At 44.9% G+C, this 13,027-nt stretch overlaps 1 protein-coding gene across 3 annotated transcripts in view; it reads right to left on the reverse strand.

Annotated features, from left to right (window-relative positions):
* LOC308310289 (uncharacterized protein) overlaps nucleotides 1-13,027 on the reverse strand; it is a 151,196-nt gene that overhangs the window by 81,803 nt on the left and 56,366 nt on the right. For all 3 annotated transcript variants that reach the window (XM_080756569.1, XM_080756568.1, XM_080756570.1), the window contains exons 9-12: nucleotides 11,513-11,566; nucleotides 9,152-9,196; nucleotides 5,649-5,702; nucleotides 4,139-4,183 (exon numbers count right to left, since the gene is read on the reverse strand). In XM_080756569.1, the coding sequence (XP_080612695.1) occupies nucleotides 4,139-4,183; nucleotides 5,649-5,702; nucleotides 9,152-9,196; nucleotides 11,513-11,566 (198 nt within the window). The remainder of the gene's footprint in view (nucleotides 1-4,138; nucleotides 4,184-5,648; nucleotides 5,703-9,151; nucleotides 9,197-11,512; nucleotides 11,567-13,027) is intronic.

Raw genomic sequence — 13,027 nt, forward strand, 5'->3', positions numbered from 1 at the left:
GTCTTCTGTGGTCTCTAACAATACACCTACAGTAGCTACATGTTTAAGCATTTATTTCATATTTAAATGTCGATTACAGCTCTTATTTCAGACATGCTCTAGTATGTGAAGAGTCTGCCTGTGCTATTAACTGATTTTGAAAAAAAATAAAGTTTTTCTCCTCTGGTGAAAAGCTGTAATTTGCGCGATGGCAGTCTCTCAGTCAAATCTGGTCACAGATATCCTCAAGGAGGAGAACAGAACTATAGTACACTAGTTGTAACCCGTTTACACCGTCTTGTGACTTTGTGAGCTTGTAGATCGGCTATTTTTGAGAGTTTTTCGCCTAGAACGACATGCCGGATATAGGCCGTGCCAGGGTTAATGTTAGGGCCGATTCATACTCCTATTTTAGAGCCGAATAAAAGTCGGTTCGGCGCTGTAGAGCCTACAATGTGACGTCATTTGAGGTTCGGGGGGGGGGGGGGGGGGGAGGCAGGTACCGTCCTGAAGTCGGCTCTTCGGTGCTACTGAAAATTTCTGACGAGCCGAAATCATTTCGGCACTACAGCGCCGAAACAGCGGTAAAATAGGATTATGAATCGGCCCTTAATGTTAACACATAGACTGCTACAGGTTCTAGCGGACCAAGGCTTACTGGTGCTGAAGGCTTAACATGGGCTTTTTGAACTTTTTGGGGGGCCCACAGCGAGGGGCCTCTTATAGCGAGAATCACAATCGCATAAATAAAAAGAAAGCCCAACTTGTCCACTTCAATTTAAAAAAAAAATTATGATTCTACCATCTTCCATTCTGGAGATATTGACCTTTTTCTAACACCTGCTTTTGCCTGCACGCTGCTTGTGAAAAAAAACAACAGAGATATGGAGGCCTGAAGTTGACAGACATTTCAGTTCAGTTTTTTTAGTTCAAAAGACCGATATAAAATTGAGCACAAATAATATCCTATACAAACCATATACCGAATGAAAGCCCTGAATGTCTACTTTTAGGAGGAAAACAGTACACATTGTACACATATACAGTTTGTCACTAATTGGCTATTGAATGCAGCTTGCGCCCACCAGAGAACTTTAGAGAAGGCATGGACCCGAAGAACTATTATTCACAAAATAAGGCCTATAGCGACATGTACATACTATATACCGTATGAAACAGTAGACTCTCTGCTTTCATAAGAAAAATACCACCCAGAAAAATCACACCCCTGTGAAGTGAGCAGTGCAATTGCACTGCTCACTTCACAGGGGTGTGATTTTTATTATTATTACAGTATTAGTATTTTTCTTATGAAAGCAGAGAGTCGACTGTTTCATACGGTATATAGTATGTACATGTCGCTATAGGCCTTATTTTGTGAATAATAGTTATTCAGGCCCATGCCATCTCTAAAGTTCTCTGAAAAAGATAATTTTAGAGAGCATGGACCTAACAACTAAATATTCACAAAATAAGGCCTATAGCGACATGTACATACTATATACCGTATGAAACAGAATACTCTCTGCTTTCATAAGAAAAATACTAATACTGTAATAATAATAGAAATCACACCCCAGTGAAGTGAGCAGTGCAATGTTGCACTGCTCACTTCACAACATTGCACTGCTCACTTCACAGGGGTGTGATTTTTATTATTACGAGTAAGACGCGCGAACGCGGAAGGCGAACGCAGATCGTAAATTGCACTAACAATTAGAATAAATTACAGACATGATCTGCAGGGTGTCATAGTTAGTGCTTGGACCACGCCAGCTCCATATATGGTCACAAAAGACGCCATCACACTCATGTCACCATGACTCAGCCATAACCATATAAGGAGTCCCCAAAGCAGGACCACGCCATCACACTCATGTCACCATGACTCACAAATCACTCAGCTCCATATATGGGCACAAAAGGGCCAGGTCCACATATACAGTAAGCGGGACAGACAGACACACACACACACACACACACACACACACACACACACAGACAGACAGACAGACAGACAGACAGACAGACAGACAGACAGACGTGATCTGCTAGGTCTCATAGTAAGTGCTCATTGCATTCGCAATTACAGTATTAGTTTTTTTCTTATGAAAGCAGAGAGTCTTGATGCACATTATCTGATCATAAAACGGACTTGGAAACTTTCTTCAATCGTAGCCCCATGTGTGCCCTCTCCCTACGCTCATTGAACTCATTCTGTGATTCGAGCTACAAACAATCGCAGTAACGGGGGGGGGGGGGGGGGCAACTAGGCTTTGAGGAAATGATCTTGCATAATCAACATTATTGTCGATTGTCGTGTGCCGCTCCAAACATGTCCAGACATACCACTAACCTCATCGATCCAGTCTCGCGTATCTATAAGGTGAGACGCGAGACTGGATCGGATTGTGTCTGGACATGTTTGGGAAAAAAAACAAGAAAAACAACGAGATGGATGCGGCAGAAGCAGCACGTCAACGTATTTGGAAGAAAAAAAACGAGAAAGCACCACCTGTCGTTGCAAGACAAACACCCGTATGTTGCTGATAGACAGATAATAATCGATCCGATTTTGTCCTGCCGTTCATTTTATCACATTAGGTGCAGGGCAGGCTGCTCGACGGTGAGTTTATAATAGCCTGTTGTAACGAGAAAGGGGGATGGATTGGATGGTTGGATGGATGCGAGCAGCGCAGCAGCAGCAGCAGTACGGCTTGCGATCAGCGACCAACGTATCATGGCGGGCCCTCGATAATGATGTGCAATCTGTCCATGACTAACTCCACATGTGTCTGGCAAACGTTACGTTATGAAATCAAATGCCGATCGTTGCAGGTTTATATACGGGCAGAGAGCAAATCGCGTTGTATCTTGTTCCGAGAATGAGAGAGCAAGCCTTGCAGTTGAAAGCAGTGGGGACTCGGGAGTGGGGGGGGAACTGCCAATGCGATCCAAGAGGAAGAGACCCCCCCCCCCACCATTCTCCCTCGGGAGAAACCATGTAGAAACAGGAGGGGAGGGGGAATCGAGTGTATTCACACAAACAAGAGCATTGTCCCATCCATTTTAGATCCCCTGACATCTGCGTTGGTCTATGCCGGACGGCCGTTTCCATTACGTCGTACGTCCTCGCATAGACCAACCAATAGGCGGTGCCAGACGCTTCTCAGACCAACACCTCTTTTCAGCAGGGGGGGGTTTTAACTCTTTTTAGAGCCGATCGGTGTTACATTATGAGTTGTCCGGGCGCAAATATAGTTGAACCATAGTAATCAATAAAAAAACGTTTTTTGGACCATAAAACGTATAAAAACGTTATGCGCTTCTTGCGCTTGGCTATAATAAAACGTTTAAAAACGCTTTCAGCATTCTATGAGTTAAGAGAGGCAGGCAGCCATCGTGTGATTTGACTTTTACAAGCTTGCTGAATTGATGTTCTGCGTGTGTGTGTGTGTGCGTGTGTGCGTGTGCGACCACGCCGGGGTAAAAGTCGGGCTATAAAACACGTTAGCCTGGCAGTATCTGGAATCCACTTCCAGGCGCCAATAAATTAATATAACTACAAATAACTACAGACCTCCCTACTCTGTGGGCGGTTACGCTCTGAGCATCCAAACCCACAACTGACACAATATATTATCACAGAGTTCCAAGTAAAAAAAACAATACACTGTACTTCAATAAGCACATACTTAATGTAAAGTAAATTATAATCAATGAAGAAGATTTTATGGTATTGTTTGCGAGGACGTTAATCTCTAATTAAAATAAGTGATTAAGTGAGTATACGCCTACTGTATATGCAACAATGCATGCTTTTATTGTGGTAATAATGCCAGCAATGCCAACACTGTGCATACTGTAGTTAGGGGTGTGGAGCTTTACCACATCCACCAGCAATTTAAAGCAAACAGCAGGGGGTAATTTATACACAACACTGTTTACTAGAGTCCCTTTGAATCAGTGATGGTCATTTGATCATAATTATATGAGGCCTTTCTATCAGGATGTTCACGCTGGTCACCCTCTGCCCGCAACAATGCATGCTTTTATTGCTGTAATAATGCCAGCAATGCCAATGCTGTGCATACTGTAGTTGTTATTGCATTAAAAGTAAAACAGGCTTTCTAAAAAGTATGTTGAGAGAAAACTTTACCGGCCTACCCATCTTGCCCTTCTTCCCGTGGACACCAGGAGCTCCCTGGAGACACACAGACAGACAACAGACAGACACACAGACAGACAGACAGACAGACAGACAACAGACAGAGAGAGAGAGAACAGACTTGAGGAGACATAGAAAAGGGATAAAGGAAAAAGATATAAGTAAAGTACATATCGTTGCAGTCAGGAGGAAACCACCTAACTCCTTTTTTGTTGTCGTTATAAATCGATGCTATTGAACAACCCTTTACGTCTGTGTATTTGTTTAAAACAATTGAACCAATGGAAATGCTTCAGACAAAACCTCTAAAATCCATTCCACCCTAAAAACTGTCTGCTAAAGCAGCCAACTCCACCACCTCTTGCCCTCTCATGCATTTACAAGGTTGATGAGTCAGTGTTGCATTGTTTTTAAAAATATACGGTTTTCTCTATTTCCTGAAAACGTATATATTTTTCATTCCCTGAAAAATTCACATTTTGGAGTTAGGTGGTTTCCCCACCGACAGCAGATATGTACTATTATTGGCCCAAAAAAAGGGAGGCATGTAAATATTGAGACTTGGCACTGAATCTCCTTAGAGAGTTGGAACCGCCAACCTAATACACTGCCCTGGAGGCTCATGGGAATTGGAGTCCTGGCTAAGGTTAATCCAAAGCAGCTCTGTTTCCATCTGTCCTAGTAGGTATTACTCTGTTCCAGAACAGCAGGGGGGAGGTTTGGCTTTCCCCGCTGAAGGCTCTCAATCCTGTGTAAATATTGTGAAAGGGACGTTGCGCTGCTGGGGGCGCAGAGGAGCTCATGAATGGGGTTTTCAAACCTTTTATGCCCAAAAGGCAGACTAATAATTACAGACTAATACGTCAAACTATGAAGGCACAAAAAACTGCCATTGTGACTTTTTTCCCACCTGAACCGACAGGTCGATTTGTATTTTTTATTTTAACACCCTGAACGGCGAGGACGGATTTCTCCGTTCTATCAATTAGTAACGCACCAGCGCTCAGGACGGAGATGGATAAAAAAGGACAGATATTTATTTTTAAATCAAAACCAGATCGCATCGCTCCACAGTCTGTTGCGCAACATTCAATGTTATTTTCCGGTTGGGACGTCATCGAAAATGCCCATTTTAGCCGACGAGACCGACACTTTTTAAACGTGAATAACTCTTGATCTAAATCATTCCGTCCAATTCTATAAGCAAAGATGATGTGTTCGACGGCCCGCCGCGGTCCCGTCGCTAGTAGCGTTAGAATTAATACCTCCCGTTGTTGTCGATCGCATCGAGTGTTTTGGCTACATTTAGCTACTTCAGCCACATCCGGGGAATAACATCCGGTCCGTCACTAAAAGTATTCCGCTGCTATAAATCCCGGAGCGCTCTGATTTAAAGGATTCAATAACCCCCGGGGCGATCGGGGTGTTAATAAATTATCAATTATTGACTGTATTTTATAATTGAATAAATCGATTAGTTCGAAACTTCATTGATACTCACTCTCTCCCCATCAGCACCGGGGAAACCAAAAAGGCCGGGGACTCCGATGTGACCCTGAGGAGATGAACGGGAGGAGAAAAAAAAAAAGAACAGGTGATGAAAAGGAAGACGAGGAAAAGACCAAGAGGAAGACGGAACGATAGGACAGGGGACACATTGGAGACCGGGGGTTAGATTTAACCCCTTTTGGTGTTAGCATTATGTCATAGCTTTAGCTATTGTAAAATAGCAGATCTACAAGCTCATAGGGCACCATGAGTGGCGCGCTACGAGCTTGTAGGTCTGCTATTTTTGAAAAATAGAAGAACGACTGACATAGAAACATAGCTTTTTCAGAAAACTGTCAGGATGTAGAAGAACATTTGTAGAATCTGATCTCAGGTCAGAATGGTAAACTGTCAGGATGTAGAAGAACATTTGTAGAATCTGATCTCGGGTCAAAATGGGTGAAGGTGAATCTCTGCGACTCTCGGGAAGGAGCCGATCGATTGTCTTCCGTTTCGGGTCCATGGATGTGGGCGTGTCCCTCTGTGTGCAGGTGGACGGTCACGGGCCGGCGGTCTAGTAGAAACAGGCCTTGAGGTAAGTGTATATGCCCATGGACTGCATGGTGCTGGTGGTCCGGTGGGTCCAGTGGGCCGGCGGTCTAGTAGAAACAGGCCTTGAGGTAAGTGTATATGCCCATGGACTGCATGGTGCTGGTGGTCCGGTGGGCCGGCGGTCTAGTAGAAACAGGCCTTGAGGCAGGTGTATATGCCCATGGACTGCATGGTGCTGGTGGTCCGGTGGGTCCAGTGGGCCGGCGGTCTAGTAGAAACAGGCCTTGAGGCAGGTGTATATGCCCATGGACTGCATGGTGCTGGTGGTCCGGTGGGCCGGCGGTCTAGTAGAAACAGGCCTTGAGGCAGGTGTATATGCCCATGGACTGCATGGTGCTGGCTTCCACGATGTAGTCCAAGGGCACATACCCCCACATCAGGGATCTCAGACGACTTCCTCCTGCAGAACCAGAACCTGCTCATCATGGGAGGGAAGAGAGACAAACCCGCTGAGGTCAAGAGGTCAACCGCTGAGGTCAAGAGGTCAACCGCTGAGGTCAAGAGGTCAACACATTCTCACACCTGGGGTCGTACGGTACGACGAGCTGGGCGACACCTCGCCAAGCACCAGAGGTTTGACACAGCAGGCGTTATTTTGCCGCATCGCATAATTGACAACGACTTGATGTTGGGATTCTCTCGGTATGCAACGCAGACGTCTGACTCACTCCTGCACGTTTGAAATGTGTTTACTTTTTTTTTATTTTTTTATCCCACAATTTTGTAACCCATTTTTCACCCCTGTGTCAATGATCTAATGTGATCCTGGGCTCTACACACCCTCCACCAACCTAGTCCCCATATATGGGGGACTAGGGGAGAGCAACCTAGTCCCCATATATGGGGGACAAGGGGAGAGCAACCTAGTCCCCATATATGGGGGACTAGGGGAGAGCAACCTAGTCCCCATATATGGGGGACAAGGGGAGACCAACCTAGTCCCCATATATGGGGGACAAGGGGAGACCAACCTAGTCCCCATATATGGGGGACAAGGGGAGAGCAACCTAGTCCCCATATATGGGGGACTAGGGGAGACCAACCTAGTCCCCATATATGGGGGACAAGGGGAGAGCAACCTAGTCCCCATATATGGGGGACAAGGGGAGAGCAACGGACTTGAACTCATGCTTCCTTCATGCCTGAGTGTCCAAGTTGCTCCTTTAACACCTGACAGGGGGGAGTTTCCCTGGTTGGACGTATAGCGCGTGGAAGGAACACGTTATTCCAACCAGTTCCTTTCCCCTCCATCAGGCGCCCCGGCTGGCCAGGGGGAGGCAGTTTAGAGGCCAGGATTACTGCATGTTTTTTTTGTGAGGGTACCTACCCTAGGGGCCACGTGGAGAACATGTGAGGGTACCTACCCTAGGGGACACGGGGAGAACATGTGAGGGTACCTACCCTAGGGGACACGTGGAGAACATGTGAGGGTACCTACCCTAGGGGACACGGGGAGAACATGTGAGGGTACCTACCCTAGGGGACACGTGGAGAACATGTGAGGGTACCTACCCTAGGGGACACGGGGAGAACATGTGAGGGTACCTACCCTAGGGGACACGTGGAGAACATGTGAGGGTACCTACCCTAGGGGACACGGGGAGAACATGTGAGGGTACCTACCCTAGGGGACACGGGGAGAACATGTGAGGGTACCTACCCTAGGGGACACGGGGAGAACATGTGAGGGTACCTACCCTAGGGGACACGTGGAGAACATGTGAGGGTACCTACCCTAGGGGACACGTGGAGAACATGCTAACTCTGAACTGATGGTTGGAATGTGTTTTACTGCCACGTCGATCTGCAACGCGTTGGGAGTGAGGACGCACGTCCACTTTCCACGCTCATTCAGCGTGAAGTGGGTCAAACGTCTGGCGTGACAGTATATATGTTCCAACTCATCACCGTATTACCAACTAGTGAGAACGTGTAGAAAGGAGGAGGCTATAGTGCCACATTTATTCTCGGTTGCGTCTTGTGTACGTCGTGCGTCGGAAAATAGCAGATCTGCAAGCTTGTAGATCTGCTATTCCGTGCGCACGTCACCGTGCACGCAACCAATTATAAATCAAGCATAAAATAAGGAAGGCAAGAATAAACGGGATAACAAACAATGGCCACAAAATGAGAGAAAATTATCCACCGCAAATACAGTACATAATCTCCTGACAACCGCAGAGGGGAAAAAGACATGGTGTTTTATAGGCAGCCGGCAAACTAACTCGAACGGCAACAGTAGCATGTCGAGGATTTAAGCTAGGCTTGAAATTGGAGTTAATTGCTCATAGCGTACCTCAAATATGCTAAACGCCACACGCATCTGTCATTATCATCAGAGTTAACAACCCATGGGGAACGGCGTTTACAGCCCTGCTCTATTTTATCCCATTCTGGGCGGGAACCCCCTTTTGGTGTTAGCGTTATGTTATGTTTATAGCTATTGAAAAATAGCAAGATCTACAAGCTCATAGCGCGCCACCGAGTGCCGCGCTACGAGCTTGTAGGTCTGCTATTTTTGACAAAAATCGTGAAAATGTGGCACAAATCTTTGAATATATATTCTGTCAGAGTGAACGTTTTCAACTCAAATCTTTGCTTCTGGGAGGGGAGGGTCCCTGGAACTACATATTTTCAGATGGGGGTCGGTGGCCAATTACATATAATTCTAGGGCTCCTTGACATTAAATAGTTTGAGAACGACTGACATAGAAACATAAGTTTTTCTGAAAACTTTCAGGTTTTGGAAGACATTTGTATAGAATCTGATCTCAGGTCAGAATGGGTTATGTGCCCACTCTGGCTAAGTTAATTCATTTAGCACACATTTCCCAGTTCATTTACAACGCTGAACGCTCAAATAAATCTGTTCTCAAATTGTATTTTACCTCGAACGTTACTTACCCTGACACCTTTAGGCCCCATTTTCCCTACAGGCCCAGGTAAACCCTAAAAGAAAGGAGAAAAATAGACGCCCCAGTCACATATAATAGGCCTGTATGAGAGTAAACATGTGTGCAGGCCTTTCAAAAATGCTTTCATTACGCATAATAAGCATAAAAGACAGAACACAACAGTGTTTGTGTGTATGACACATCGTGCAAAATCCATAATTACAACTGTATGTGGGGGGGTTGCCAGGTCTGCCCTTTAACCTGCATAATCCCCGGGCAAAATAACTCTATTGGGGAAAAAGAAAAACATCTGGCAACCCCCCACTTATGTTAACAGCGAACTTCATCCACACTTCTTCTGTGAAGCTTTTACCATGCAGATCAGCAGAACGGCCTTGTTCTCGCCAGCCAATCAATCAACAGAGTACCCTCTACCACCACACCTCCGTAAAGATAACGTTCCTCACTGGAAAATACAATGTCTAGTTGAGACATACTTGCATCTCTCTCTCTACTCACGCACAAACCCCCGCACATACGCACGCACAAACCCACTCACCCACCCACGCACGCACGCACGCACACACAGATGGTAGGGGGTGCTAAAACCTAATCCATCACACGCCGTCACAAGACTCTACAGGGATCAGAGCTTAGCACGGATATAAAGCCTGAGTTATACTCGGTTGTGGCGATCGGAGAAATAAACCGATCAACAAGCCCACGGCGCGGCGCGAATGCCGTGCGTCGTGAGCTTGACGATCGGCTTGACGATCGACTGTTTGAGACCCGAGCCTGAACTCCAGGCTATCGTAAACATTCAAACAGCACAGAGTGACTGAGCGCTTTCCCAGCTGCTGTGCTCCAGAGTGTCAGACTCTGCCGCCAGAGGAAAGGGGAGAGAACAGGTTTGAACCCATTCTGAACGGGAACCCCTTTTAGTGTTTTAACAATTATTATGTTATCATTTAGCTATTAAAAAAATAGCAGATCTACAAGCTCATATTTCAGAGCGAACATTTTAAACTAAAATATTGGCTTCTGGGGGGGGGGGGGGGGGCGGGGGGGTCCATGGAACTACATATTTTGAGATGGGGGTCCGTGGCCCAATAAAGATAATTCTGGGGGTCCTTGACATGAAAAGGGTTGAGCACCACTGACATAGAAACATGTTTTTTTCTGAAATTTTTTAGGATTTAGAAGCCTTCTTTTGAATCGACCTCAATCCAGAATGGATTAAAGGACAGGGGGAGAAAAGCCAGTCCTAAACTCGAATCAGCGCAGCAGGGGGGGGACTTTTGGGAAACTTCTTTCAAAACATGACTTTCCCTGAAGGGGAAAGAATGGCTGAGCTGGAGCTCAGAGTGGTAAATAATGTAGTTTTAATGTATTATTGCCTTTTATTGCCTTCACAGTACAAAATACTTACTACAGTATTATGTTGTTGCTGTCGGGTAGAAACCTCAAACTTTGTGTGTTTTTTTTTCTCGTAAATTAATGTTCTACTTGATCATACAACAGTTAAATTAATGTTCTACTTGATCATACAACAGTTAAATTAATGTTCTACTTGATCATACAACAGTTAAATTAATGTTCTACTTGATCATACAACAGTTAAATTAATGTTCTACTTGATCATACAACAGTTAAATTAATGTTCTACTTGATCATACAACAGTTAAATTAATGTTCTACTTGATCATACAACAGTTAAATTAATGTTCTACTTGATCATACAACAGTTAAATTAATGTTCTACTTGATCATACAACAGTTAAATTAATGTTCTACTTGATCATACAACAGTAAATTAATGTTCTACTTGATCATACAACAGTTAAATTAATGTTCTACTTGATCATACAACAGTAAATTAATGTTCTACTTGATCATACAACAGTTAAATTAATGTTCTACTTGATCATACAACAGTTAAATTAATGTTCTACTTGATCATACAACAGTTAAATTAATGTTCTACTTGATCATACAACAGTTAAATTAATGTTCTACTTGATCATACAACAGCCGCGTCACACAGAAGTATCACAAATAGCAGATCTGCGTTCTCGAAACGCGGTGCAAAGCTTTTTTTTTTTTTTTTGAATCCTGAAAAGTACATTTTCGAAATAATGAGGTTTCCACGCTGGAGACCAACAACACAGGTCCTGAGCATGAGCACGTTTAGAGTGTTGATTGTGGGTCCCAGTCTAGGATCAATGGGTTCTCTGGTGTGTGTGTGTGTGTCTGTCTGTCTGTCTGTCTGTCTGTCTGTCTGTCTGTCTGTCTGTCTGTGTGTGTGTGTGTGTGTGTGTGTGTGTGTGTGTGTGTGTGGCCCTGCATCACTGAAACAGTAGATTTACTGCACCTGCCTGCCAGGATAACCTTTGGCCCCGGGACTTCCTTCAGCTCCTCGCTCGCCCTGTGGGGAGAGAGGGAGAGGGAGAGGGAGGGGGGGAGGGGGAGAGGGAGGGGGAGAGGGAGGGGGAGGGGGAGGGGGAGGGGGAGATAGACATTAGACACCAGTAAGACGCGCAAACGCGGGAAGCGAACGCAGCTCGTACATATTTGGGTTTTTTTAAGATTTATTTTTAAGTTATTATTTTTAAGTTAAGTTTTTATCTTAGCCATAACCATATAAGGAGTCCCCAAAGCAGCTATACGTCCAAATATGGAGTGTCACTCAGCTCCATATATGGGCACAAAGGGGGGACACACAGACAGACATGATCTGCTAGGTCTCATAGTAAGTGCTCACGGCGTTCGCAATTAGACAGGAAAACAGACCACAGTGACTTTTCACCGCCTACAATCTCTGTCCGCTGAGTGAACCAGAGGACAGAGAGAAAGATAGAACCGCAAAAGAGAACATTAAGAATCAAAGAGGGAAAAGATGAAAGAGAAGAGAATTTAATCTCAGCGAGGAGTCTTATTTTTTAATGAAGAGCCTTTGTTTACTCAATAAGCCAGCGTTGCATAAGGGAAGCTGTGCTGTTATGGATGCTGTATTGGCTCTCCAACTGTTCCATTACGCTGCCAGTCAAAACTCTTGACCACGCTGACACAACAGAGATTCTTGTATACGGCCTTAGAGTATATACTGTGGAGTTTTGGTACAAAATCAAAACAACTTGTCTAATATTGTGGCATGTTTAAACCTCCAGGAAAATCCGCGTTGAGGTTCTTAATCCATTGTTTTCCATTAAAACGTTGTACTTTCACTCAAGTGACATTCTTTTTTTTTTTTTATATATTTTTTATCCCACGATTTTGTAACCCATTTTTCACCCCTGTGTCAATCATCTACTGTGATCCTGGGCTCCGAAAAAGCTAAACAGTTTTGGACATAACATTATGAGGTCCCCATCCCGACAGAGACGACAGTATGCTGATCGATCTTCTCGAACCATATGTCGTCGTCGTCGTCGTCCCCCCCCCCCTCAGGTCCAGTGAAGCCAACCTCCTGAAGGTCCGCAAGGCCAAGTACCGCATCTGGGGGTACGGGCCGGGCCTTCTATGTTTCGGCCCCCAAACTCTGAAATGAACTACCCCAACCATCTCAGAGCTGCTCCCTCTCTCCTCTCTTTCAAAACCTCACTCTAAACCCACCTCTTCAGGATAGCTTTCCCCCGAGCTGAGGTCTCGTTTATCCTTTTATCTTTTTAACCCAATACTGTTGTTGTATCTGTTATGTTTTGCTTTGTTTTTTTCTTAATAAAGTCTGTTCCTAGTGTTCCTATGTAAAGCGCTTTGGGTATTTAGAAAAGCGCTATATAAATTTGAGCTATTATTATTATTATTATGCCTGGGAAGAAACACGCAGTACCACAGTGTGGGGTTCGTTAGTGAAGACGGCATGTGGAAACATTCTGGGTCGTTTGCA

The sequence above is a fragment of the Protomyctophum bolini genome, assembly GCF_963924005.1.
Source record: "Protomyctophum bolini genome assembly, chromosome: 22".
NCBI lineage: Eukaryota > Metazoa > Chordata > Actinopteri > Myctophiformes > Myctophidae > Protomyctophum > Protomyctophum bolini.